Genomic DNA, 25,481 nt, shown 5'->3' on the forward strand with positions numbered 1-25,481 from the left:
CTCCGAGGGGTGGGAAAAGCAGGGAAAATCAGAGCACTGGGAGCAAACACCACACGCCAGCTTCAAGGTCAGGACCTCAGCAAAGCCTCAGCCAAAGGGCAGCTCCTGTTTACCCTGTTTTAGAAAACCACATGGATAAACACTGCTGGTGTCCCTCGGAGGAGTTTAGAAATGTTTTCTTAGCCCAGCTTTGAGCCGGGACACACAGGCTCAGGGGACACTTCTTGCTGACTCCAGGCTTCACATTAATTGTCCCGTCCCACCAGCCATTAATCAAACGTCTTCCACTTGCATTTTTATTGAAAATCAATTTAATAAAGTAGGTGGGAGTCCACACGCTTCCATAACATCAGATAAATATTCATGGACGCTTACACTGCTTTAGCTAAATGAGTTTTTTAAATTTAACTGGTGCAATTTCCTTGTTCCTTAATGTATGACTTGGCTTGCCCTTGCTAAGGAACAGGGATGAGGTGGGACTGGCTCACTCACAGGCACACCAAGGAAAACTCCTCTGCTCTGGAGCCAGCACCCTTGGGCCAGGATTATGTTACCAGTAATTGGAAATACCAGTGCTGGGGTCAGCATCACCCGGAGTGAATCCCCAGAGCTGAGGTGGAATTCCAAAGGGCCGCTTGGAGTTGAAAACTCATCTTCCACCACCGAAAGCATGGCCCCCATTTTTACCTCAGCAGGTGTGCTCTTTGATTTCCACTTTTCCCTCCCTGTTTAAGCAGTCATTGTCCTCCAGCAGCCAAAGCTAATGAAAATCCTCAGAAAATGCACCCCCCTGATGGTTACTGAAGGAGGTTAAGAGGCCTCCAGCTACCAAAACACACCATGCACCAGGGAAAGAACAGAAACACACCCACTCAGAATCTGAGAGTCCTTGGAGCAGGGATGAGCACCACGATCAGCGTCACTGAGACAATCTCCACCTGCAGCCCTCGGGAGGGCAGGTTAACCCCAGCCATGGCTCCTTGCTGCAGCTCTCCTTCCCAAAGGCGGTCGCCAGAGCCAGATGGAAGAAAGGAAAAGCCTGACACATCGATCAAATTTAGGAGACAGGCGGGACTCAGACAGTCCCCATCAGTGAGAGGTTTTACAGCATCTAACAGCTCTTTGTTAACTGGAGCAGTGAAGAGCTGCAGCTCCCAAAAAGCAGCAATGCAGGGCAATTCAGCCACTGTTGGGATTCTTGTCATGTTATCCCAGCGATACCCTTCCCTTGAAAGGCAGTGCTTCAGAAATCCAGCACACCATCCCTTTGCCTTCGTTACTAACGCAAACTGACTTGTTTTCATCGTTACAGCCCCGACCTCATTCCCTGTGCACGCGCTCCCCACAGCAGCTCAGAGCCCTGGACAGGATTTGCTTTCCCTGGTGCTTTGGTGACATGAAGGTTGTGACTGGCCCTGCAGACTGGCACAGAGAGCCCGAGCCCAGGGACAGGGCACAGAGCCCTCCCAGCCCCGTGCACTTCCACTCCTGACAGTCACATTTCCCATGCTTCAGCTCTGGGATGTGGATGGTGTGAAGACAAATGGGATCCATGAAGTGCCACCATCACCATTTTCCCTTTATCCCCAGCACCTACAGAGGCAGCAGAGGTGGGCAATCGTCACTTTGTGATGTCACCAGTGTCTCGTCGCTCAGTTCCTCCCAAAACACAGCAGGGATGATTCTCCTGCAAGCCTCCCAGAGCCCTGATTTCCCTGCTATTAAGACAGCAGCCCTGCTCTGGAGAGATCACCCTGGCTGGAGACAAACTGCCTGTCAGCAAACAGCACTAAATACAGGCTATCACACTCGACAGATGATGGCATGCTTTTCGTTTTTTCTGTCTTGGATGCAGGTCACACCACTAATGTCATCTCCAAACACCGAAATCCTACATGTGAAAAGGTAAAGCTTAATTGCCTTGAACAGCAACTCTTGTATTGACTCCAACATAAGGCCCATAAATATTAATACAGCTATATTTAGCCCCTTTCAATTATACACACAAAATTGAACATATTTCTGGGAACAAATCAGTCCGGATAGGGTTTGGAATTTTTTCCTTTCCCCTTTTTAATGCCTTCTGCATCAAAATAATAATAATTCCAATAGAGCCAAAGCTTTAAGAAACCTAAATCAACAAAACAAGTGGATGGAGGCAAAGTCTTAAAGGTATTTTCAGCTGGCTCCACCAACTCACTGGGCAGGTGTTCAGAGGCTCTTGCACACTCCTAACCTCAGCCCTGCCCCACCTGGTTCCCATTTATTTATTAGACTCAGTCCCTTTGCTGGAGGGCAGCAAATGGGCCCCACTTAAGTTGTGTCCCCAGAGGGACACACAGAGGAACTGCTCGGAGAGGGATGCTTCAGGGGGGTCCCATCCAAGCATGGCCATGCCCACACAAAGCCTTCTGCAGTTAAAGACCTTCTCCTTTGTATAAAAATCACATCCACTTTACTGATTTGCAAATTAATTATACATCGCTTCCCTTGCCAAAGTGGACTTAATGGTATTAACATTACATGACAAAGAGAAGCTATCAGAAAGCTGCTCTCATAATGATAGCTAGATTGATCAGGGGAGAAGAAAGGAGATTTCATGCTTTTGTTCTTTAACCCTTGCTCATGAAAGCAGACAAGGCCCTTTTCTAGGAAAAGGCATTTTCAAATTCTCAGGCGAGACCAGGTGCATTTCTCCAAAGGGAAGAGCTCTAATCTTTCATGCACAAAAGCCTGGAATTCAATTCCCACCTGTGCACAGACCCTTCACAGAAAACACGACTTGAGGGGGAAAAAAAGCCCAGCAGAATTTGCACCTTCATTTTTTGCAGGACAGTGGCCACAGCTGGCTAAAGTGATATCCACGTGATGAGATAAGTACTCAGGTGAGTAAGTAGGAATGCAGACAGCAAAAAGCCCCTGATCTGGCCTGCATGGACACAAAACTTCCTCAACAAGAGCTCTGAAGGATGCACTAAGCCCTGTGCAGAGCCTCTGGCACTGTACCCAGCCAATGCCTGTGCTTTGGGGGGGTTTCTTATGGTCCTCAGACCCTTTCCCTCAACAAAGTTTCTCATATCAGAACCGATCCTTCCAAACCAGAGCTGTCTGAAATGGCTTTGGCTATGTTGAAACAGCTTCTGGACTTTTCAGACACAATTTATTTCTCTTCAGTCACGAGTCGTTCCATCCACTGACTCAGCCTGAACTTTATCATCAATAGGATTTTCTAGCAGGTTGGGAGAGGGAGGGGGGGGGAAAAAAAATCATATGCTTCTTCCATGCTTGTTGTTATCAAAACTTTTGTTTGAATTATATCCTTCCAGCAGGTAAAGAGAACAGGGTGTCCTTTTCTCACGATGCAAACTGCAGATTAAAATCCCTCTCTAGGCTATACTCTGTGCCTATAATTGTCAGTATTCCATGAGCACTCTTTTTTTTTTTTTTTTTTTCTACAAACATTAGCTGCACATCCTTCAGAGGCACATTTTTAAAGTTAAGTTACAGGTTCATAGACAAAGAAATATTACAGGAAATTCCTGCCCCACCATGTGAGAGTTTTGCCACTTACTGCAACTCTGACTTTTAGTAGTATTTGCTTAAGGGACCCTGCACAGTTCCACAGCACTCCCCAAAGCCCCATGCATCTTTCACCCTCACAAACACCCCAGTATTTTTATTTAATCAAACAATAACCTTTAAATAAATGGAACAGCATTAAGAAGCTAACAGGTCTGAATCAGCAGCATTAATCCCCCCGCCACAGGGGGCTCACATAGATGGGATTTGATTGCTTCTTCCAGATGGATTCACCACCAACACAATCAATGACTTTGCCTCATCAGACATAAACAGTGCCTCTGTATTACTACATGAACTGCTGCAAGCATTTTATCCTCTAGCTCAACAAATGAAATAGCTGCTGTTTCCTCACTATTTGACCAGTTGTTTCACCACCAGCTTCCCAGAACAAACCAATTAAAGTTGTTTTTAAACTCTAACATCCAATAAAAAAAAAAATCTTATTTCTCAATCCATATCCAAGCCACATTATAAATCCTTTACATGGGACTGAACGAATGGAAATTCTAATAAAGGAGAAGCTGCCATAGTCCAACAGATCAATAAAGACATCCTCACAAGCAGTTTATAGCCATCTATAACATCATCTACTAATGTTCTTAAACCCATCTAACACATGTTCAACATGCTGAAACATCAGCTATCGCCTTCCAGAGTCATTACAAACAAACACCATCATTCCGTCTCTGACACATCCACAGCTCCCCCTCGGGCAGAGATCAGCTGCCCGATGTTCACACTGCTTCACTGCAGGTGTCTGATCCAGCACTGGAGCTCTGAAATGTTACTCCAGTACATATTACTGGGGCAAAAATCCCCTCCAGATGGCTTTCCTTTCTTTTCCTTTCCAAGAAAAATTTCTCGCCCTTTGGGGAAAATCTTCTTGCGTGGGTGCATGGCAGGGTCAGCAGCTCCTCGCTGCAAACACACAGAGCAAGGGAAGGCACCAGCTGAAAAACAGCATCCACAGGAGCAGGAGAAACACCTTCCCCTCCTCACAGATCACAACCCCACAGCCTGAGGGCTTGGTCAGGCGCTCTGGAGAGCCCAGGAGCGTGCACAGCAAGGACAGCTGGTGATGGACTTTGGCCACACAACTGCCCCTTCAGAGGGTGGCTGGGCATGGACCCGGCGTGGTGACCCACTCACAGCTCTGCAGTGGCACTGGCAGCTGCCAGATGCCCCCAAAGCACCCAGTGCTGACCCAAAGCCAGGTGCTGTTTCACACCAAAAGCAATCAATCAATCTCTTTTCACAGTGGGTTCCTGACCCCTCCCGAGTGTTTGTGATATCCCTGAAGCTTTCATACAGGCTTGCTGCCCTCAGCACATTCATAACTTATTTAAGAAAAGACTTCCACCCTTAGGCACAGCTGTCAGGGCCCTGCTCCTCGCCTGCCTTCTGAAGTGTGCAAGCCTTTTCACACAGAGCCTGCTCTCGCCGTGCACCAGGGGTTTAAACAGCAACACCACCGGGAATTCTGCACCAGAGAGGAGAATCCATGGCAAAGCTGCCTTCGGAGAGCTGCCCCCGAGGAGGAGACAACCTTTCTTTAATTTGTTCACAGATCTTGACTTCACAAGTTTGACAAGACAGAGCAGGGTCCCCGTTGCCCAGAAAGGTAAACAGAAGGAAACGCTGCTCAGGCAATGCCTCAGCTTCAAATTAAAACTCATCAAGGAAGCTCAAAGACAAAAATCTGAGATAAGCCTGGATTTGGGGGATTTTTTTCCTAAGAAAGGATCAAATTCCTCCCTGGAGTAATCAATACAAAGCATGAAGTCAGATCAGAGGGAAGAGATGAGAAGTTGGGAGAAGTGGAACATTAAGACAGAAAAACAGACTAAACACAGACCTGAAAGCGTAGAAACTGTAATAAACCACAGAGGACCCCTCTGTTTGTCATCTCGTGTTTCTCTCACACAAACAGTAGATCTAGATAATGTTTTTGAGGCAGCTTCATCACACACAGGTGAAAAACCTACCCACGAGTGAAAAGGACAATTTCAACGTTTCATCCGGATTTTAGGAAATAAAAGTTCTGTAAACTTCAATCTGGACAATTTAACAATTTCTACCTCTGTTATAGGTTACTTTCACTGCAAACAGATTTCTTCCTGGATGCTGCCAGGCAGATAAGGTCTCGCTGTTTCATCTTGGAGAGTACTGTACTTTCAGGAGAAGGAAGCTCTGTAATTTAATTATTCTGACTATTTCAGCCCCTCTGCCTTAACGCTCCCACAGTGACAGACCAGCCCTTACCTGCAGGAGCTCAGGCCAAAATGACAGATGCACTGAAGTGTAACACACCAAGCATCTCCTGGGAATGTCTCAGCCTAAAGGGAGCTGCTCTGAACCCAGATCCAAAACCTCTTGGCCATCAGCACGTGAATTAGTGAAATACAGGTGGCCAGACAGGGATACAGATGTTCCTCAGGAGCCATCCTGCCAGACTACACCACCATTAAAAGAGCAGGAGGAAACACAGCACTGCAGAAAGAGGAAACGAGAGAAACCCCAACTGAGGTGCACTTCACCAACAAAATAATAATGGAAATACAACAGCAGGATAAATATTAACAGGTGGCTGTAGATCAAAACCATTGGCAAGACAGAGCTGACACTGTAAGGATAGATAAAAGGCACCACTGGCCCAGGTGGGCAGCCCTGATCTGAGTCCTGTTGTGAGCAGCAGGCCCTGACTGCACCGAGTTCTGCTTGAGCCCAACATGGGCTGGGAAGTGCTGTCACCAAGCCACAAAGAACACCTCAGTGGGGAAGAGGAGGAGGAGCCTGGGTTGCTTTCACTCTCTGGATATGCCCACTTGGGAGGGTACAAGCTGGGGCTCCCCTCTGCCTGGATGGGACCAAGCCCAGGGACAAGGAACGGGTGCCACGCCCTGTGCCCAAGCAAGAAGGATCCCAAGGGGTGAAGTGCCTTGCTCTGCCTGGGGAATGGCATTGCTTTAATGCAGATGCCTGTGTTTGCTGGTCCTGCTGAACCCCATGGACACTTCAGGAAGCTCCTCAGTGTCCAGAAACCCCTGGTGCAGAGCTGGCCTGGCAGGATGCTCAGCAGCCACCACCCCCTCAGAAGGGCTGAGCTGTTCAGGGACTCCAGAGATGCTGTAGAAGCTTCAAGGAAATACCACGAGTTACTTTGTCAGTTATGCTGCATCCAGGAGGGATAACACTGATTGATCCCAGCCTAGCTGCTTAGCACGGCACAAATTGCTTTTTAATTGCAACTGGAGAAACTGGCTTATCTGGGATGTTTACAACTCATCTTTTAGAAAACTGACCAGCTTACTCTCTTCTCCTCTTCCTTGGGGCAAAAATCTTTCCCTCCTGGCATGCCCTGGGAAAGGCCAGCAGTTTTCTGGAATGCTTCCCAGCCACTCAATACAAAGACTTCATCCAGCACTGCTCCAGATGCCCTCTGGGTTCCTCAGCCTTACCTCAGATGTACCTCAGGCACACCCCTGGCCCCGTGGAGCAGGCAGTCTCTGGCTGAGCTGGAAGAAACCCCTGCCCTGCTTTGCAAACAGCTGTGGAAAGGTCCCACACGCCTCCTCCTTGAACAGCAGGGTGTTCTCTGATAGCCCTGCATTGCCAAAGCATATTTAAAGCATTCTCGAGGCTGTAAGGAAGGAAAAGCCTGGAAATGTCCCCTCCTGCCCCTGCCCAGGCATTCCCAGGATGGCTCTGCTTCATTTGCAGCACACTGGGCCCAAATGTCATCAGTTAGGAAAGCAGGCAGAGGGGGTACAGCTGTCCAGGGAGCACCACTGACCCTCAAAGCCCCAACCACTGCATTGACCCTTGTGCTCACTGTGCTGGACAGCACACTGGCCCTGGAAGGACTGCAGGGGCACACAGGGGAGTTTCGTGCATCCATCACTTTGAAGCATCACTCATGGTCCCATAATTTGCATCCCACTCCTTGAGCATCTCTCCCTTGGTCAGACAGTTCCACCTCCTTCTCCTGGCCACATCTCCTCTCTCCTGCTCTTGCAAGCTCCAGGTAAGCTCCAGGTGCATAAATGAGGCTCTGCAGGGAGCCCCAACAAGGAGAACCTGAGAGCTACAAACAGACACTTCCCACTGCAGCCCCTCCAGGCTGGGCAGAGGATCTGCACGACTTCACAGCTCCACACCAGGAGCAGAGGCCCGTGCTGTCCACAGAAGCTCTCCTGGGACATGTTCTGATCCTGCAAAGCTGGCCAGGACAACAGATGTCTCCATTCCCTTGGGGTCCATTGCTGCTCCTCTTCTGACTTAATAACCAATCTGCCCCGTGTTCTCCCAGGGGAAGCACAGGCTATCTGCTGACAGTGCCCTCCTCTCCTCCCCCACTGAGTCCTAGAAGATGATCTGTTTATGCAGCTACCCCTTCCCCAAGCCCAAACTGTCTTTCAGTGGTCATGGGGCCAAAGGAATGACTCGGGTCTGTTCCTAAGAGGAATCCAGCCCTAGCTCAGCTGGCAGAGACAGGGAGAAACCTCCTGCCAGAAACTGGGACACAAATGGTCATGTCCCCAGTGCAGAAGGAGGGGTCTGACAGCCACCTTCCCTCTGCCTTTCTTCTTCTAAGTCAGCCTGGACTGTGCTCACAAAGCTCCCCTTGCCTCAGGACAGCACAGACCCCTGGCTGCACAGGATGTGTCCAGTCTGGGGGCCCAGGGCCACCCTCACCTGGAGCCTGGCTCTGCAGCACCAGGCACTCCTGAGCAGCCTCAGCATGGGCTTGCTTCAGCTCATGTCTGCAGCATCCTGGTAGGAAGAGGAGCTCTGGCATGGGAGCTATTAGAGTGGGTGGCAGCAGATGGTGAAAACAGAGGGGATAAGAAAATAAATACAAAGAGGCTATCTTGAGGGGAGAAGTCACCACATTAACACTCTGCTGCTTACACAGTGTCTTCTCCCAAAGTCTAAACAAACACTGCTCGGTTCCCGGCGCACAGGAAGCTGAGGGAGGGGGACAGCACTGAGCACACACAGCACTGCAGAGCCCTCAGAGGTGCTGCAGCCCCAAACCCTGCTCAGCCCTCCATACCCCAAGTGCTTGCAGGGGGATCCCATCCAGAACAGGGAAATCAACCAAGCAAAGAGCCTGCATGTCCTGCTTCCCACAGGTTACGCACAGTTTAGGGAACTCCATCCTTCCACCAGCCTGGGTGTGGGCACAAGATCATCACATCTGCCCTTTCCATGGACTGCAGGGTACTAATGGATGCTCTTGCCTGACATCTTCAGAAAAGCAAGTGGAATTCATTCCCGAGGGAAATGGGGAGACTGCAGGGACTGCCCAGTGCTGTCTCACAGGAAAACCAATGTTCCTTGTCCATCACACATTCCAACAGCAGCACAGTTGCTCACCTGGAGCAAAGCAATCACTTTCCCAGCCCTCACACAGCCTTGGACAGCAGGAGCCCATCTCTTGCTGACTGCCACCCCAGGCTCTTCCATCAACCCCAAACTCTGGAGTCTGCAGGACCATTTCAGTTTCTCTGGCCACCAGCAGCAGTGGGAGAGGTCTTTGCTTCTAATGCTCCTCCTGAGAGACCTCCAAGGGTTGGGAAAAACAGCTAAAAGTGGGGAGAGCCTGGCTCACCAGGCTGCTCCATGTACTCAGGAACACACTGAGGACAGCTCACTCAAATCAAGAGCCCCCAAAACCTGCAGCCCTCATCAACACCTCCCATCTGCCAGAGTGCCTCAGCAGGGGAACACCGAGGTGAAAGCAGTCTTTAAACACGCAGTGGCTGGCTCAGGCAAAGGCAATTTATTATGTTAAACACGTTATTAAAGGATCTAAAGCAACAGAGCAAAGATGTTCCAAGAAAGGTTTGAACTCCCCCAGCAAGGAGCTCCTGGGAGTCCTCTAGTTAATACTTTGCACGGGCTTGTCTGCAGCTGAGCCTGCAGTGAACACAAATGCCCCCTCAGTCCCCTCGCAGAACCCGTTTCAGTTCAATCAATACAGCCTTCGGGGAGACTTGAGGAAGCAAAGCTATTAGTGGGACCACAGTTAATTCCAGGGGAAAGAAACAAGCAACAAAAGCAATAAAACTGATTGATTGCTTATGCAGCCACGGTAACCCTTTCCTGTCTGCGTCCCGCAGCACAGCAGAGAGGAGGATGCTCACGGGAAAAGCCCTTCTTCCCCAGGTTTGGCGTGGTCTCAAAGGGCAGCTGCAGGGCATTGGGCTGTGGCACAGAGGTGGACAGGGGGCTGGGAAGAGGCAAAGGCTGCTCTGGGGAAGGAAAGTGCCATTCCAGGAGATCCCATCAGCAAGCAAGAGCTCAGGAAAGCAGCAGGACCTTCAGAAAATGGGACAGCATGTGGTGCCTCCAGCTTTGGGTGAAGTCATGGTCCAGCAGCACACCTTTGCTGGGCAGGAGAGCTCAGAGCAGTGCAGGGACATCCCCCTGGCAGCCCCAGGGACACACAGCTGTCAGCACCTGAGAAGGGCCCCCTCTGCCACAGCAACAACACACCAGGAAACCAGCCAGGCCCGCGTCTCCCTACCCTCACAGCTGCCTTCCCCACACACCTCCCCATTCCTTCTGCCCCCTCACATCATGCTGACTGGAGCTGTAGGCATTAGGTGGGAAGGTGACTGCCACGGCTTTGCTTTCTGAAGCACCTCAGACAAGTGCAGGAGCTTGCAGAGAGCCTCTGCAGCAGCAGCAATGGTGGCAGCAGGGCCTGGGTGAGTGCCCGGTGCCCAGAGCAGCACAGGGGGAGAGCTTGCCAGGTGACAGCTGCATAGGAAATAACTGAGAATATGTGGAGATAGAGGCTCTGTAGCAAAGCAAACTGACTAAAAGGCAATGCCAACATGAGCTGAAGGTTCTGCAAGCTGGTGGTACAGAACCACAGGATCGTTCAGGTTGGAAAAGGTCATCAAGTCCAACTGTCCACCCAGCACCACCAGCATGTTCAGCACATGTTCAGTGTCCCCAAGTGCCACACCAACACTTCCAGGGATGGTGACTCTACCATTTCCCCAGAGAGCCTATTCCAGTGCTTTACAACCCTTTCTGTGAAGTTTTTTTTCTTAACATCTAATCTAAACCTGCCCTGGTGCAACTTGAGGCCATTTCCTCTTGTCCTGCCATTTGTTACCTTGGAGAACAGACTGACCCACACCTGGCTACAACCTTCTTTCAGGGAGCTGTAGAAGGTGAGAATGTCTCCCCCTTTTCTCCAGGCTGAGCTCCCCCAGCTGCTCCTCATCAGATTTGTGCTCCAGACCCTTCCCCAGCTCTGCTGCCTTTCTCTGGACATGCTCCAGCCCCTCGATGTCTTTCTTTTCTGCATTTCTGGAAGGGTAAAGCCTCTAAAACAGCAGGAATAAGTTCATCCACAGCTGCTCCATCTACAGGCCTGTCCTTTCACTCTCACAGGCCACCACAGCACCCAGGGACTTGCACCTCTCAGCCCACGAGATATCAAACAGCGAAACAGCACAGGCTCAAAATGGGGAACCAGCCACAGGCTGAGCCTGGCACTGAGCCTGCCTCCCCTCCTGACAGCACCAGAGTTTTTAAAAAGTCATCTGTGCTGCCTCTCCTTGCTAAAGCCACACAGCTGTGGGAAGCACCCGACTGACCTCCGAGCCCAGGCCGCAGGCGGTTGTCGTATCCATCCAAGAGCCTGTCCAGGATGCGCGTGAAAATGGTGATGTTGTCTTTGCTGTCATCCACCACGTCCGAGACGTGCTTCTGAGAGAGCCTGGCACACACAGAGTGGGGAAAAACCAGGGAAGAAAGGTTAGGAGGGAAATCTACGCTGTGCATGCTCTGAGCAGCTACAGGGAATGAAGGGATGCTGGTTCCTGCTCCAGCCTGGACTGCAGGATGGGGCTCAGCTTCTGATAGAGTGATGTGTTTGCAGGACTCACCACAGGGCATTTCTGATCAACTCCCCACAGACCTCACCACTGAGGCCTCCCTGCTGCCCCATTCCCACCTTTCCTTGCTCAGAGCCAGCAGCACCACAGGGAGTGGTTTAGGAGCCCTAATTTAACAGGGAGCCTGCCCCAGTGTCCCTTGCCTTCCCCTAAGAAGGGAAATTTTCTGAGCAGAGGCTGTGGGAAGCTCAGTCATTCAAGTGCCACCATCTCCTTACAGGCAGCATGGAAAAAGTGACACCAGTGATTTGCCAGATTGAGCCATTTCAAAGATCTCTGCCCCAGGGAAGAGGGGAGACAGAAAAGTAAGAATTCAGGCTTAAAGCCTGATCATTAAAACACTCAGTGAACCATCTCTGCAGTTTGCTGAACTTTCCCTGTTCATAAAAACAAATGAGTTTCCACATTCCCATCTCTGCTCAGCACAAGAAGCCTGGAAGCCCCCAAACAAGATGATCTTCTCAGAACACATTCTCCCCCAGGTGGAATAAAACAAGGAGTAAATTCCTCTAAAAAAAGCACATCTCACTGAACAAAACCTTCAATGCAGTTTTGCAAACACAAGGGGCTCAAGTAATACATTTGCATTTTGTGTCTTCCTTTCAATCAACAGAAAAGGAGATTGCGAGTCCTTCTGGAACCACCTGCCTCTAAAAGAGATTTCAGATGGCACAGAGTGCTGTGGCTTCAAGCACAGCTTTCCCCAGCAGAAATAGCTGTTAGGACCAAAACAAATGGAAAGGCAGAAGATTAAGTAACAGGAAACAAAAAAGAAAAATCTATAGAGATGAAGAGCTTTCAAGGAAGATGGAAGAGGAAATAAGAGAGAGACAAATGAGGCCCAAAAAAATGATTAAGAGGCACAGAGAGGCAGAAGGATGGCTGAGGGAGCCCAGCCAGGCCGGGGAAAAAAGGCTGCTGGAGCAGAGGGATGCTCAGCAGTGGCTCCAGCGGCCTCTCAGGAGCAGGGAAGCCCTGACTGGCAAACTGGAACTAAATGGAGAGGGGAATAACTGGGGAGCACTGGCCAGAGGAAGACCACGAATGCCACAAACCAGAGGTGGTGGAGGTGAAATTCATGGTTACAATTACCAAGGACGGCACCTATGATCATCTGAAGTGTCATCCTGGGGGAAGAGAAGCCCCTAAATTGTCACTTCCTAACACTTCTGCCCCTTTCCTTCCCACCTCAGCCTTATTTCCTTTGCTGTGTGCAGCCGCTGGTTTGAGCATGCACCAGGGGAAAAAAGAAACCCAACAAAAAACTACAGGAAAAGGGATATTATTTAAGGAGTTCAAAGCTTAATCCTGCTGCATCCCATCTGGTCAGAATGGTTACCCCTGACACTACTGGTGCACCTGTAAATACACTGTGCAGGGTCAGTAAGGTGACAAGTACCAGAGCTGGCCTGGAGTTCTCTATCAAAATGTTCACCCAACAGAAAACCCAGATTCTGTGAGATAAAAATAGAGCAAAGAGTATTTCCTAGCAAAAGAGGAAAAATTGAGAGCAGGGTACGGGTACTTCTAGAGTCAGTTTGAATCAATACTATTTAGAATGCTGCAGTTAATTGAAATACTCCGTTTTGGGCAATTCTGACATTAATTTTCATTGGCTTCATTGACCAAACACTCTGGGAAATTGCATTTCAAGTGCCTGAGGTCCACTTCTCTGAGGGGTCACATCCCACCTCTCACAGGACCACTTGGCCTCTGCTTTTTAGCAAAGCAACACCTGCAGGAGTGGTCAAGCCAGGAAGTTGAGCCTCCAGGAGCACAGGAGGGTAACACAGTGCTGGAATCCCAGTTTCCATAGGGTACGGAGGTGAGGCATGGTTGGGATAACACCTAACCCAGCCCTAACACAACCAGCCGGATCCAAACCACCCCTGACATTACAAACTGCATCACAGCCCCCAAGATTTCCATCTGAATGCAAAATGCTGCTTTTGGCTTTTCATCGGGGCTGGAACTCCCTGCAGGTAAGCAGAGTTTTGAGAAATTTAACAAATGCCTGCAGTAATTAGTGGGGTTTCAATTGTACCAGCTTTCAATAGATGTCATGGCTAAAAGCAATCTGTCCCAGTGTCTGCTGATGAGTATATAACCATCTATAACTTATGAATAGCTAGCATGCTCATGAAAGCTCATTCATTAATGTTTTATAAGCTATCTTTAAAAATTACCCATCATATAAAGAGTGAGAGGACGGATTTTTGTGAAGGAACTCCTGGCGGAGGCTCAGCGGTGATGGGAAAAATGAGTTTACAAATTTCAAAGCTGTTTTACTTAGCCTGGCATTTGAGGGTTTGACTTCAATGTGAGCAGTGTGGGATTCACTCGGGAGGTGCTGGGGGAAGAGCAGCGTAGGCAGGACAAGGGAAGGTGCAGGCAGGGGAGAGCCAGCAGCACCTCTGCCTGGCACCTGCTTTGGGCTAATAATTCCTTCCCCAGCAAAGCTCTGGGCTGCCTCACCTCACCTCAACATAAAGCTAAAGCTGCCCTTTAGCAAGGCACAAAGGAACTGCAAAGAGATGTGGGGGATCAGGGTTTTAAAATAATTAAAATCCTTTAGGCAGGAAGGACAGAGGTTTACAGCAAATTTAATTAGGATAGGCTTGAGGAAAAGTCATTACCTTGCCACCTGTGCATAGGCTCTCTGGGGAGCTGTGCCACAGTGGCACAGGGGTCCCTTTGCACACAATTTAGGAAGCAAATCCTCCTGGGGACCAATATTCCGAGCAATCCCTGCATGGCAGGTGGCGAGGGAGCAGTGGCTCCAGTGAATACGCGATGGGGAGGAAAAGGCAGCAGTGAGGAGGGCAGAGCTGCAGGCACAGGGAATGGGGACAACCCCCACAGCCATCGTGGGGAGGGGACCTGGCCCCAGCAGCTGGAGGTGAGAGAGCAGAGCCCAGGGCTGGCTGTGCCTCTGCAGGAGGGCAGGGTCAGCGTTTACAGGGCAAGGCAGGCTCAGGATGCAGCTGCAAAGCCAGACCCAAGCAGACAAAGCAAAACAGGCAGGACAGGGCGGCAGGGGCAGCGCCGACGTCTTTTCATGCATGAGGGTCCTTGATCCCTACTGGACTTGTAACAGCAGACAGCATTTCAGTGTCCATACCTGGCACTCTAAAGGCTTTTCTAAATGTTTTATAGAAGTCATGTATTATTTGCATTTCTGTCCCTCTGAGCAGAGCTCCTCTCTCCCCACAGCTGGCGGCATCTCCGTCTTCCTTCCTCAAAGGGCTCCCCGAGCTCACCCAGCACAGGCTCTGGTGGGATGCAGTCACGGACTAACAGGCTCTCATCTCCTCCAGACAGCTTCCAGAGGCTGGGAAGGTGAGGCTGGCAGCAGCACTCTCCTTGCCAGGACAGCCAGAGCCTGCACACCCAGGCACAGGAGAGCAGCGTGCCCAGCCAGGGCTGGCAGATAACCACAGCACTGCAGCAGCTCAGGTGTGCTGCCCGTGGGTCATTACACCATTAGCAGCCAAACAGATGAAGCAGATTGATTTTCTGTTCTTTAAAATAGTATAAAATATTAAATGGGGCGGGAGGAATCTCTCTTCCAAGTTAAAACTCAGGCAAGCAGAGTCCTTGCTCAGAATGAATCGTGCAGAGGCCAAAGCTGAAAATAGGTTTTGTTGCAAAAAATGCTGACAACTGTCCTCAGTGAGAGCACCTCAAATAATGCCAGTGTCAGCCACGTTAGGGACTGAACAGTCCCTGGGTGAAAGGCAGGGGGACAGGGACAAGGGGAGGGTCAAACACAGCAGAAACCCTTGTTGGTGCTTTGCCCTGGGCTACTTCATGCAGGTACTGACCCCAGGATATTTAAGTTCAGCAAGAGGACTGCAGCCTTGGCCAACAGCTCAGCACTCACCACCTTACCCAGCATCAGCAGGAAGAGCCAGAAGCAGAACTAGGACTCCTAGGCTGAGGAGGGAGAAGGGCCCCATTCCTGGGAGCTTCGGCGCCATGGTGTCAGCGTTCAGCCACTGCAAAACGAGCCTCCAAAACCTGCCAGGGAGGGAAATGAGAGAAAAGAGATTTTATTTACTAGGGAAAAGCAAACAGTTCAGTTTTTAATGTTGGGCAGCAGTCAGTATTTCTGGGGTCCCATATTTGAAATCTCATGGAACCCCCAGGAAACAAAGGCAGCAGCGTGCCCTGGAGCACTGCTGGCCCTGGGGAGCCGCATTGTGGGGTGAGAGCCGAGCAGGTAAATACACATAAAACCCTCACAGCAGATCCTGCAGCTCCCCAGGTGCTTCAGCAGCAAGTGCAAAGCTCCATTTCCAAAGTAACCACACTGGCTATTCTTCACCCATCCCTTCCCTCCACCTCGCCCTGCCGTCCCGGTCACCACCTGCCCCTCGCAGCAGTCCCCAGCTCACCCGGTGCCTCTGCTACCTCGGTGACATCCACACAGCAGAACCACTTGTGAAGTCTCAAGACCCATTTTTTTTCCCAACATCTTTTTCTAGACAGTTAAACCCTCATCTAATTCCGGTAATGACACTGCCAGAAATTATTATTAAGTTTGACCACCGAGGCCCAAGGTGGTGGGAATGCTCGACGATACTACACTTAGCGTGCTCAGAGTTTTCATTAATGCTCAGTTTTACTTTTATTGTGATGTTATTGCACATTTAACTGCCTTCTCCTTTTATGTATCTCATTATGTTGATGCACCTTGGAGCAGCACTGCCAAGCAACAGCCTGGATAAATACAGCTTGTCGTGACATCTCCCCCTCACAACGCTCCTTGTCTGGCACACGGGGGATTCAGCACCGTGGCAGCCAGGCACAGCCAGCCCCTGTGAGCCCCCAGAGCCAGCAGTGAAGGCTCCAGTCAATCACAGCACGCAGAAACCAGGGCAAGATGCTGGTGCCAGCCAAATGGGACCTCTGCATTCCTCCACTCAACCCTGCAGAGCCTCAGGCAGCTCCTTCCAGCACTGAAGGAGGTGCTGGGAAAGCCAAACTCCAGCAGCTGGACAGCAAATCTCAGCCAGGTGAGGCTGCCCCAGGGTGAAGGGAGCAGGGGAGCTACCTTAGTGCTCCCAAGGAGCAGGGGTTTCTGCACAGGGACATGGGAGAGGTGAAGCCCCAGCAGAAATCCCGTGCAGAGGGAGCAGGAGGCTCAGCCAAGCGGGATGGAAATACCTGGAGATCACACAGGAGTACCTGGCTACCCCTGCCCCTGGGAGAGAAGAGGCACGAGGCCAGGCTGGCTGATGTTTTGTCACATTTCTGCATTTAGCTGCCCCCCCCAGCATTTTGGCCCTACAGTCTTCCTGGAGGCTGGGCGTGATGCTTGTTTTTTAGCTCTAGGAGCACAAGGGCTGCCAGGCAGGCAGAAGGTAAGAGCCAGACACCACCAGTCCTTACCACCCACCTCAGCTTTTGTTCTGGCAAGATAGTCACTAACAGCAGGCACAGGGGAAAAAACAAACCCAGCATTTGGCCCTGGTTACCTTTATCTTCCTCCCCATCACTCACTTAAAATCCTTTCGAAAATTAATGCAAGGATTAATTGAGGCACAGTGTGCTCAGGCTTGATTTAATCAGGATTCTACCTGAGTTCCAGCCGGGGAAGCTCATCCTCACAGCAAAGGAGGCTGCAGGAGCCTCTGGCATGGACACACCCACAGCTCTGGTGGGAAAAGCCCTAATTTGGGATGGCTCCTCTGGCTCTCGCCACCTTCCAGCTGACAAAGGACACACAGCCTTGGAAATTCACGTATTTGCTGATGAAGCCCAAATTAACTGGCTGAGCATCTGTTCTGTGGGAAATTCCAACATTTCAGGGAGACTCGATCCAAATCACGACAAGGACAGATAAAATGTTGATGTTCCTTACAAGGCAAATTCAGAACTTCTTCAATGAGCAGCTTCTCAGTGGATTTCCTTTCAACTTTTCCCTTTCATTTCACTTCAACTTGCATATTATACAACAATATTTAATTGATTTTTTTTCCCTAAGGCAATTTCAAACACTAGCCAAAAGCAAAAAATAAAGATATATAAAAAAATACAAGAACCACTGCTCTCTTCACTCTTCCCCTCCCCAAAAACACCGCTGAGAATTTTCACTGGAATCAACATTTTCCCATTCAGCTGCTGATTTCAAAAAATGCTTTGTTTGGGCAGAATTTGCACAGCCAGCAGACTCTGACCAGGGATCTCCACACAAACGAGGACACTTTGGATTTGCAGCAGGTGCCTCCTGGCTCTGCAGGAGCTCCTCTAGAACATCTGGGACCATCTTGATCAGATTTGGTGAGATCATGGGTGGGGAACATTTTGCACCAACAGCGGAAAAGCGAAGCTGAAGAAAAGAGTACCAGAAAATGGAGGAACAAGGTAATTCAGAGGGTCAGGAGCAGTGATAAAATCCAGAACACCTTCCATGTGGGTGCCAAGAAGCTCTAAACAACATCATTTCCACTAAACATTGTTCATGGAGTTTTCCTTCAATATTCTACAGAGGTGAAGGTTAATTTTCTGCTTTGGATAGTTCTGATGAGGAAGATGCTAGCCAAGGGTAACAGGGCTGCTTGAACTAAGTCAAATTTATGCTTAAGTCTCATTTGAAGCATCAGAACCAGTTCTACACACCCACACTGGGAGGAAAATCTGTTTTCACTACTTGCCCAAGTGAATATTTTGCCAGCCACATCTCAGTTTGTTCACACTGAGAACGTCCCCAAAATGGGGGTTTGCTATGGCTGCACTTACGGGCTCGGGAAGGACAACACAGCCTGGAAAACAGCCTGGCACTGTTTCCTATCCCTTTCCTTCGGTTCTTGCACTGTGTTTTCCCTGGGAAGTTGGATAGAAGAGGCTGCAGGGCGTTTTCCTCGTTCTTTGGCTACTTTACACTTGGAAATGGATTGAGAAGCAGACCCAGTCCTGCTCATCACCTTGCTGCCAAGCAGGAAACGTGGTGGAAAACACACGGAGGCTTTTGCAGAGGAGGAGGTTTCACCATTCAGACAGTTTAGGGCATCTTCCAAAGCTCCCCACAGCCAGATCCCAGTGTGGTTCCCGTGGCACAGCAGCTCTCAGCATCACTTATTCCCTCTCCTGGGGCTCTTGCAAGCCCAGCCACAGGCAAACACAAGAACCCAGCTGGTGCAAAGGGCTTTAGAAGCCCAACAGCTACTGGCCACGCAGCCTCCCTACTAAAATCAGCTTGTAAAATCACTCTCGAGGTTCCAACAGCCCAGTAACTGAGCTCCTCAGATTTCAGCACACAAGAGTAGCTCTTGGAGAGGATGCTGATGGCAGAGCAGATGAAGGGGTCCCTCGGTGCACAGCAGCAGCTGGAGCAAAGGGAAGGGATGGGAACACCCACGAGTGTGCCTCCGGAAAAGCAGCACTGGAGCTCCTCCAGCCCGTGCTGGGGCTGTCCTCGTGCAAGGCTATTCAGCTGTCACTTCCCACTCAGGAAAGCTCTGAATCAGCCAACGCCTTGATCTGAATACCTGCAGGGATCCCTGATCCTCTGGAAAGCGGGGGGAGGATGCAGGCAACGTGCATTTAACTGCGTGTAACCAAGCGAGGGTTTAGGAATGTTAATTGGCTGTTAACAGCCTCAAAGAAGAAGAAGAAAAAAACCCTCAAATCTCTTACTAGGACTTGCTGAAGCGAAAACTGCACAGTGTCCATGAGGAAAGAAGTGCAGAATGCCCAAATTTCTAAGCTCGGAAAAGAGTGGTACAACTCTTTAGACTGACCCCCTCTTTGATGTAAGTTCAAGAACATCTCCTCAGAGCTTCTGGTTCTCATCTGTGTGCGTGCAAGATGGAGTCTAGAGGGATGGGGTGTGTTCAGAGCAGCCCTGCACTTCTTCCTCCCTCCATCTGTCCACTGCTCGTTCCTTAATGGCACGGTTAGCAAATGCGTTCAGCACTGATTGTGCAGTCGCTGGTAACCCCCACAGCTGAATCCAACGCAGGTTTTCTGAGGAGCCCTGCTAACGCTCTGCAGCTGGAACCCAGCGATGCTTGGAGTTTACAACACACGGAATTTGGCAGGTGTCTCCATAGCCACGCACCTAAGGGCTTCACGAGCATTCCCACTCCTCCCCAAGACACGCTCTCTGTCCGACATCGACACTCCAGGGAAATACAGCCTTCCTGCTGGATGGGCTGTGAACAAGGAATTGGAAAACCTTCCCTCCTTCCTTCCCCTCGTGACAGCGATGAGCTCCAGCCCCTGCTCCCACTGAAGCGGGTCTGGGAACTAAAAAAAAAGTGCTGGAACCTTCCAAATCAGCTAGGTACCCTAGTAACTGCGCCAACACTGGGTATCTCCTGACTTGGCACATGGAGCCTGATCTTCCCAGAAACCCTTATTCTAGAAACCATTAAATATTCTGAAGTGCTTTCCCAGGAAAGAGTGATTAGCACAGGCTTACTGCTGACAAGGGAGAGACACAGAACTCTGGAGGTGGAGAATGAAAGGTAAAGCTTGCAAAAAAACCCTGAGAGAACGGCCAGAGAGGGGGGTACTGCAAGCACCAGAAAAGAAATGAAGGCAGAAGAGGCCCATAAACCCCCCCGGGCATGTTTGTGAGAGTCACATGGGTATCTCACCCAAATTACTGCCTCCTGGGAACACACACAGCCAGGGGAACCATCTGATTCACTCAGCAATAGTCTCACCACCCAGGCAGCATTCAGAAACCAGCCCAAAGGACAGATTTGCCCCAGCACTGCACCCAGAGCTGCTGTCCACCTGTGGTGTCATTGGATCAGCATCCCCACATGCCATGCAGGGACACCAGTGGCATCAGCTGGAGGGGAGCTGAGCATTGGCAGCCCCCACTGAGCCCCCAGGACCAGCAGTAGTTCCTCATATTTTGTCAAGTCAGATATCTCGGGGAGGGCTGTGCAGCGAGGAGCTGATGCTGGGAGCCAGCTGGAAATCAGACTGGGAAGAAGAGGCAGCCTCAGCCCAAAATCCCAGATCAAAGCACTTCTGTGCAGGAAGAAGAGGGTGATCCAGAGCCTGGTGGTGTCAAGCACCATCTGCCCACCTGCACAGCAGCTCAGCCAAGCACAGCACTGTACGTGACCTCACAACACCTGCATATTTACCCCCAAATTCAGGAGCACTTGCACAGCACAAGAAGCTCATTAAAGCCCTTCCTCATTGCACTGGAGCCTCTCCAAAACAGGTCCCAGGCAGCAGGAGAGGTCCTTCAACACCCCTCAAGGACTGCATAATCATCCAGCCTGCACAGGCTGTGCTCTGTCCAGCTGACCCTGACCCTCTGTGAGCACACCAGGCTTCTGGTGACCACTGCTGTGCCTCTTCAGTGCTTCTTTGAGCAAAGCTCCAAGCTCTCTCCGCAGCCAGCAAGTGCTCAGCGCAGCAGCAATAAACACAGGCGAGGCACACGCTGCCCTGTGTCCCCGCTGGCGAGGGTTTTCTTCAGTTCTCAATCACTCCAGCTGAAAAGGAGGGTCCCTCACAATAAAAACACCTTTTCATTTGAGGGCAGGGGCAGCAATGAGCAGCCACAGCTCATCTGGAAGCCCGGAAACGGCAGAGTAAGGCACCGTGGTGTTTCACAAGACCCCTGTCTCAACATCCCTTTGCTTCCCAGGTTGTTTGCATCCCTTTGTTCTGAAATGAGCTCGCTGGGACGCCCGTGTGCACGGCGCAGGCACAGACACCCAGTTCAGCACACACCGAGGCAGCCCAGCCCTGCCAGCCCCGAGCTCTACCGGCACCAGCCAGCACAGGGCCAGGCTGGCTTTGGGAGCCTGGATCCAGCCCAGTGCTCTGTTTCCATCACCTGAGGTCGCCCGAATTTCTCCAGCTCGCCTCTAGTTCTGGTGCTGCACAGATGCTGCTGAAGGCCAGAAGCTACAACAGCGTTCTGCAGAAATCAGAGACCAAGAAACCGGCAGCAGCACCTCCGTCCTCCTGGATCAAACTTGCTGTTTACCACCTACGTGGAGAAACAGCCCTGGCTCGCAGCGAGGGGCGCGTGGCAGAGGAGCCACACAGTCCTCGACTCCCGAGCGTGGAAATGTTTGTGCTCACCTACCCAAGAGGCACACACCGGCTTGTCCCTGCAAACACACACACACCGTGCAAGCCATAAACAACCTCCCCGTGAATCTGCCACACGCAGAAGGTACGAGGCACACGTGATGGTTACCAAATGTGTTGTCTGCGGCTCTGCAAGGGATGCCAGCAGAAGAAGACACTTGTAAGCAGAGGCACCAGGCAAAGAAATTAAAGGTTTAGATCAACATGTAAATCTTGGGAGCAAGCCTTGAAGTGGATTTCTTCTCTAAGTTGTTCTGCTGGTAACGAAGAAATAAGGTCCGTGCCCAACTCCCAACCCAGCTTTAATTTTCCAAAATGAGAAGCCGCTTGACAGTTTTTCCTCATCAAAACAAAATTAATCCAAGTATTGCATCTCTCTACTCAAAAACACATCCAGAGGGACTGTAGAGTGATTCACACCCACAACTGCTATGGGAAACCGTTTGCACTCATAGTGTAACAAGCCAACACTGATTCACCCACATAATTACAGGCAGACACTGATTCACAGCTACTGCAACTGCAGACAGACTGACTCACAATCAAAGCAACTGCAGACAGGCTCACAATCACAACTGGAAATACAACCGTGCTGCCAATACCCACGGTCTGCAATTCCATGTACACACCAACCTCTGGAAAACTGGCCAGCAGTGCAAACTGCACCAAGCCCTGCGTTTCTTTTGCTGGTGCTTTTGACCTTCACCCCAGAGCCATCTTTCCTTCGCTGATGGAACAATCCCCACACCTCAGCAGCTGTCCCTGCCCTGGCAGCCCCCGCAGGAGCCCAGCACGACTTTCAGAGCCTGGCCCCAGGAGCAGATTGAGACACACGATGCACACAGGCACAGGGAGTGTGTATGGTGCAAGACATCCCTGTACATCCACTGTAATGCCACACACGGCTGCACCGACTCTGTGCTTCTAGAATATGAGTAAATGCAAGCCAAGTATAATACATTTAGCCCATGGGCAAAGGAGATGGCAAAAGACTCACCACTGGGCAAAAGCCTGAAAAGCTGGGTTATTTACTACACTCTCTGGCTGGGCATGTAATTATGTCAGTGTTCAGCCTGGGTATTGTGCTACTTTTTGTAAACAGTTGGCAGGAATACTCTGACCGAGATGAGGGGCTGGGCTCTGTCTCCAGTGTTGAGGGAAGCAGGCTGAAGAGGACACGGTCTACTTAGACAAAAAGAAACTGAGGTGAAAGGACACATTAAGCAGGAAAAGCTGAAGGAGAAGCTGAGAGTGAAGTGGGACAGGTGGCAGTCTACAGACAAAGAGAGAGGAAAGCAGAAAGAACAGAAGGAGAAAAGCTCCATGATGCAGACTTGTGACAAGAAGCTCCAAAGCGAGGAAAAGCAGCAGTCACCCCGTGCCGAGGGTGTCTCGCAGCAGTGCAGACAATGCATCTGTGCCTCTCCACGCGCTCTGAACCGGGAGGAGATTCCAGGGGAAAGGACACAGCAGCCTCCGGGCCAGCGTGTGCCGAGGGCCCAGGTGCAGCCGCAATCCCTCCAGCTGCTCGGAGCTCTCTCAGAAAGGAGCAGCAGGGTCAGGCTTGAGCATTCCTGCCGCTGTGCACTGCGGGGCACCCGGGCACCACGGGCACAGGCTGAAGGGCAGGCTGGCAAAGCTCCACCGAAAGAGCATCGCCTCAAAACACCCCAAAATCCCACATCCTCCAGGGCAAGGAAAAAGTTAAGAGACAGACTACAGAAAGACGACTTGCCTGAACCACAAGTAGCATCTTCTAGTTGTGGGCTGGTCCTGCCTCAGCACCTGCTGTTTTTCTTCTTTGCACTCCCCAGAAGGGCACTAAGGGGATGGAGAGGTGAGGGAGCAAACCTGCTCTGCTCTTGCCATCAGAACAACTTGGGTGAGCAGCCACTGGGAGCTGCTCTTGCCAGCCCACGGCAGTGGGAATCTCACCAGAGGGTCCCGGCTCTCTGTTTCTGTCTGGGGACGCTGCTGCATTTGCAGCCAGTCAGCAGCAGATTCGAGGGAGACACTACAGATGCAATTGGCCAGGGAAATGAACTATTTGTTCAATTGTACTTCTCTTGTCCGGGCGAGAACCATTCTGGCAGAAGGCAGAGCGAGGAACAATGGATAAGTGTTGCAGTGGGGACTGTCTGCCACTTAATTGCATTAGGCTATTCCTTTTTAATGATCCGTATCTCAGTCCTAGTAACTCTGGGAGAAGGAGAAAAGACCTGGACCTCTTTTTCCCCCCCCTTCCCTCGTACCAGCCTCAGAAACTGCAGCCCCCAAAACTCCTTTCCCTCCCCAGCCCAACACAGCATCTGTGCCCACTAGGCCTGGCTGCAGGATTCAGGGGGAAATTTGACTTTGCTTCACTACACCCTTCTCCCCGCTCAGCCCTTCCCCTGCATTCCCGGTCCGGCTCCAGCCAGGGGGGGCTCAGGATTGCTCTCCTCCAGGCATTTCTCCCCGCGGCCGCTCTCCCCGTCCCCCAGCCGGCAGTGCCAGGCGGGCGGGCTGGATGCCCGGCGGGGAGCACCGGGGCACGGCTCCGCTCCGGACCGACACGCGCGGGAGTTGCTGCGGGAGCGGGGATGCTCCGAACCCGCGGCCGCCCGGCCGAGCCCCCCCTTCCCCCGCCGCTCCGCCTATCGTCCGCCGACCCCCCCCAGACAATACCCGGCGGCCGGCGCAGCCCCCGGCAGCCCCATCCCCGGCCCGGCTCCGCGCTGTCCCCCGCGTCCGCCCCCGCCGGGGCGGGTCTGCGCCGGGGATGCCCCGGGGGAGCGGGGACGCGCCCGCCGCCCACCCGCCCGCACTCACCGGCGCGCCGGCTGCCCCGGCGGGGGGCTCGGGGGGCGGCCGGAGCCCGCTGGGCTCCGCAGCGCTGCGCAGGGCTCCGCGCCCCAGCCCGCCGTGCCGCCCGGCCGGGGCTGCCAGTGCCGCCTGCGCGCTGCTCCGGCCGCGGCGAGCGAGGCAGACAGCGAGGGAGGGAGGGGAGCAGCATCCCCCCGCCTTCCTCCTCCTCCTCCTCCTCCTCCTTCTCCCCGCGCGCCGGAGGAGGGTTTACCCACCCGCTTTGTGCCGAGCTGCCCGCCCCGCAGCGTAGGCAGCGGGGACGGGTCGCTGTCGCTGCCCCGGTTTGGGGCCACCTCCCCAAGCGATGGATGCCCCGGGGTCCTCCGCCCAGCCCCGGCCTCAGAGCACCGCCATGGTTTCGGCGCAGGAGGATGAGCAGAGCAGGGCTGGCTGCTCCCTACCTGTTGAAGGGGGGAGCTCCTCGAGGCGCTGATGCTCCGGCGAGGAGGTGGGCAGCACCCCGAGCTGCCTCCACGCTGCGAGGCCTGGCCGAATCCCGGGTCTTCCGCCGGGGCAGGGAAGTTTGGCCCGCAACTTGGGGTTGCCGAGGCGTATATCGCAATAAAACGATAGGCAGAGGGGAACTAACGCGGGGAAGGGGAGAGGAGGAAGTGAGGTTAAAATGCAGCAAGGAGTGGGCAGAGAAAGCAAGGGCAGAAGCGGTGTGGAAATGCAGGGAGCCCAGACGAAGGGCTGGCCGGAGCTGGCTGGGCTTGGGGAGGTTTTGCAGAGCCTCCCGGCAGCGAAGCTGGGAAGGCGAAAGCTGACAGTAAGGCGCACTCAAAATATATTGTCCCTGCAGAGCTCTCCTTGTTAAACACGCGCTGCAAGGCTCAGCCGCAGTTGACTCCAAGGTACAGAACCAGCCCTCCATCACTGAGGGTGCGGGGTGAGAGAAAGGAGCATCACTGCAGGCAGTGCTGACCACCCCAGAGCTCCTCTGTAAAATATTCTTGGTTTTGAATACTTAAAATAACACGGAAACATACTTCAGGACAAGGGCCCTCCAGGCATGAGTGATTAAATCCAATTTAACTGTCAGTTCTCTGCATTGAAGTA

General features: G+C 51.8%; 1 protein-coding gene across 3 annotated transcripts in view; it reads right to left on the minus strand.

Annotated features, from left to right (window-relative positions):
• LOC116450846 (gamma-aminobutyric acid receptor subunit alpha-3-like) overlaps positions 1 to 24,984 on the minus strand; it is a 72,181-nt gene extending 47,197 nt beyond the window's left edge. The window contains exons 1-3 of one of the 3 annotated variants that reach the window (XM_032123713.1): positions 24,824 to 24,984; positions 15,393 to 15,521; positions 11,202 to 11,323 (exon numbers count right to left, since the gene is read on the minus strand). In XM_032123713.1, coding sequence (XP_031979604.1) covers positions 11,202 to 11,323; positions 15,393 to 15,481 — 211 coding nt within the window. In that variant the 5' untranslated portion in view covers positions 15,482 to 15,521; positions 24,824 to 24,984. Of the gene's footprint in view, positions 1 to 11,201; positions 11,324 to 15,392; positions 15,522 to 24,386; positions 24,485 to 24,637; positions 24,764 to 24,823 lie in introns of those variants that run through there. The other 2 variants (XM_032123715.1, XM_032123714.1) reach the window with 2 other exon arrangements.
• Positions 24,985 to 25,481: the final 497 nt, after the last annotated feature.

Source organism: Corvus moneduloides, chromosome 14 (assembly GCF_009650955.1).
Source record: "Corvus moneduloides isolate bCorMon1 chromosome 14, bCorMon1.pri, whole genome shotgun sequence".
Classification (NCBI taxonomy): Eukaryota; Metazoa; Chordata; class Aves; order Passeriformes; family Corvidae; genus Corvus; species Corvus moneduloides.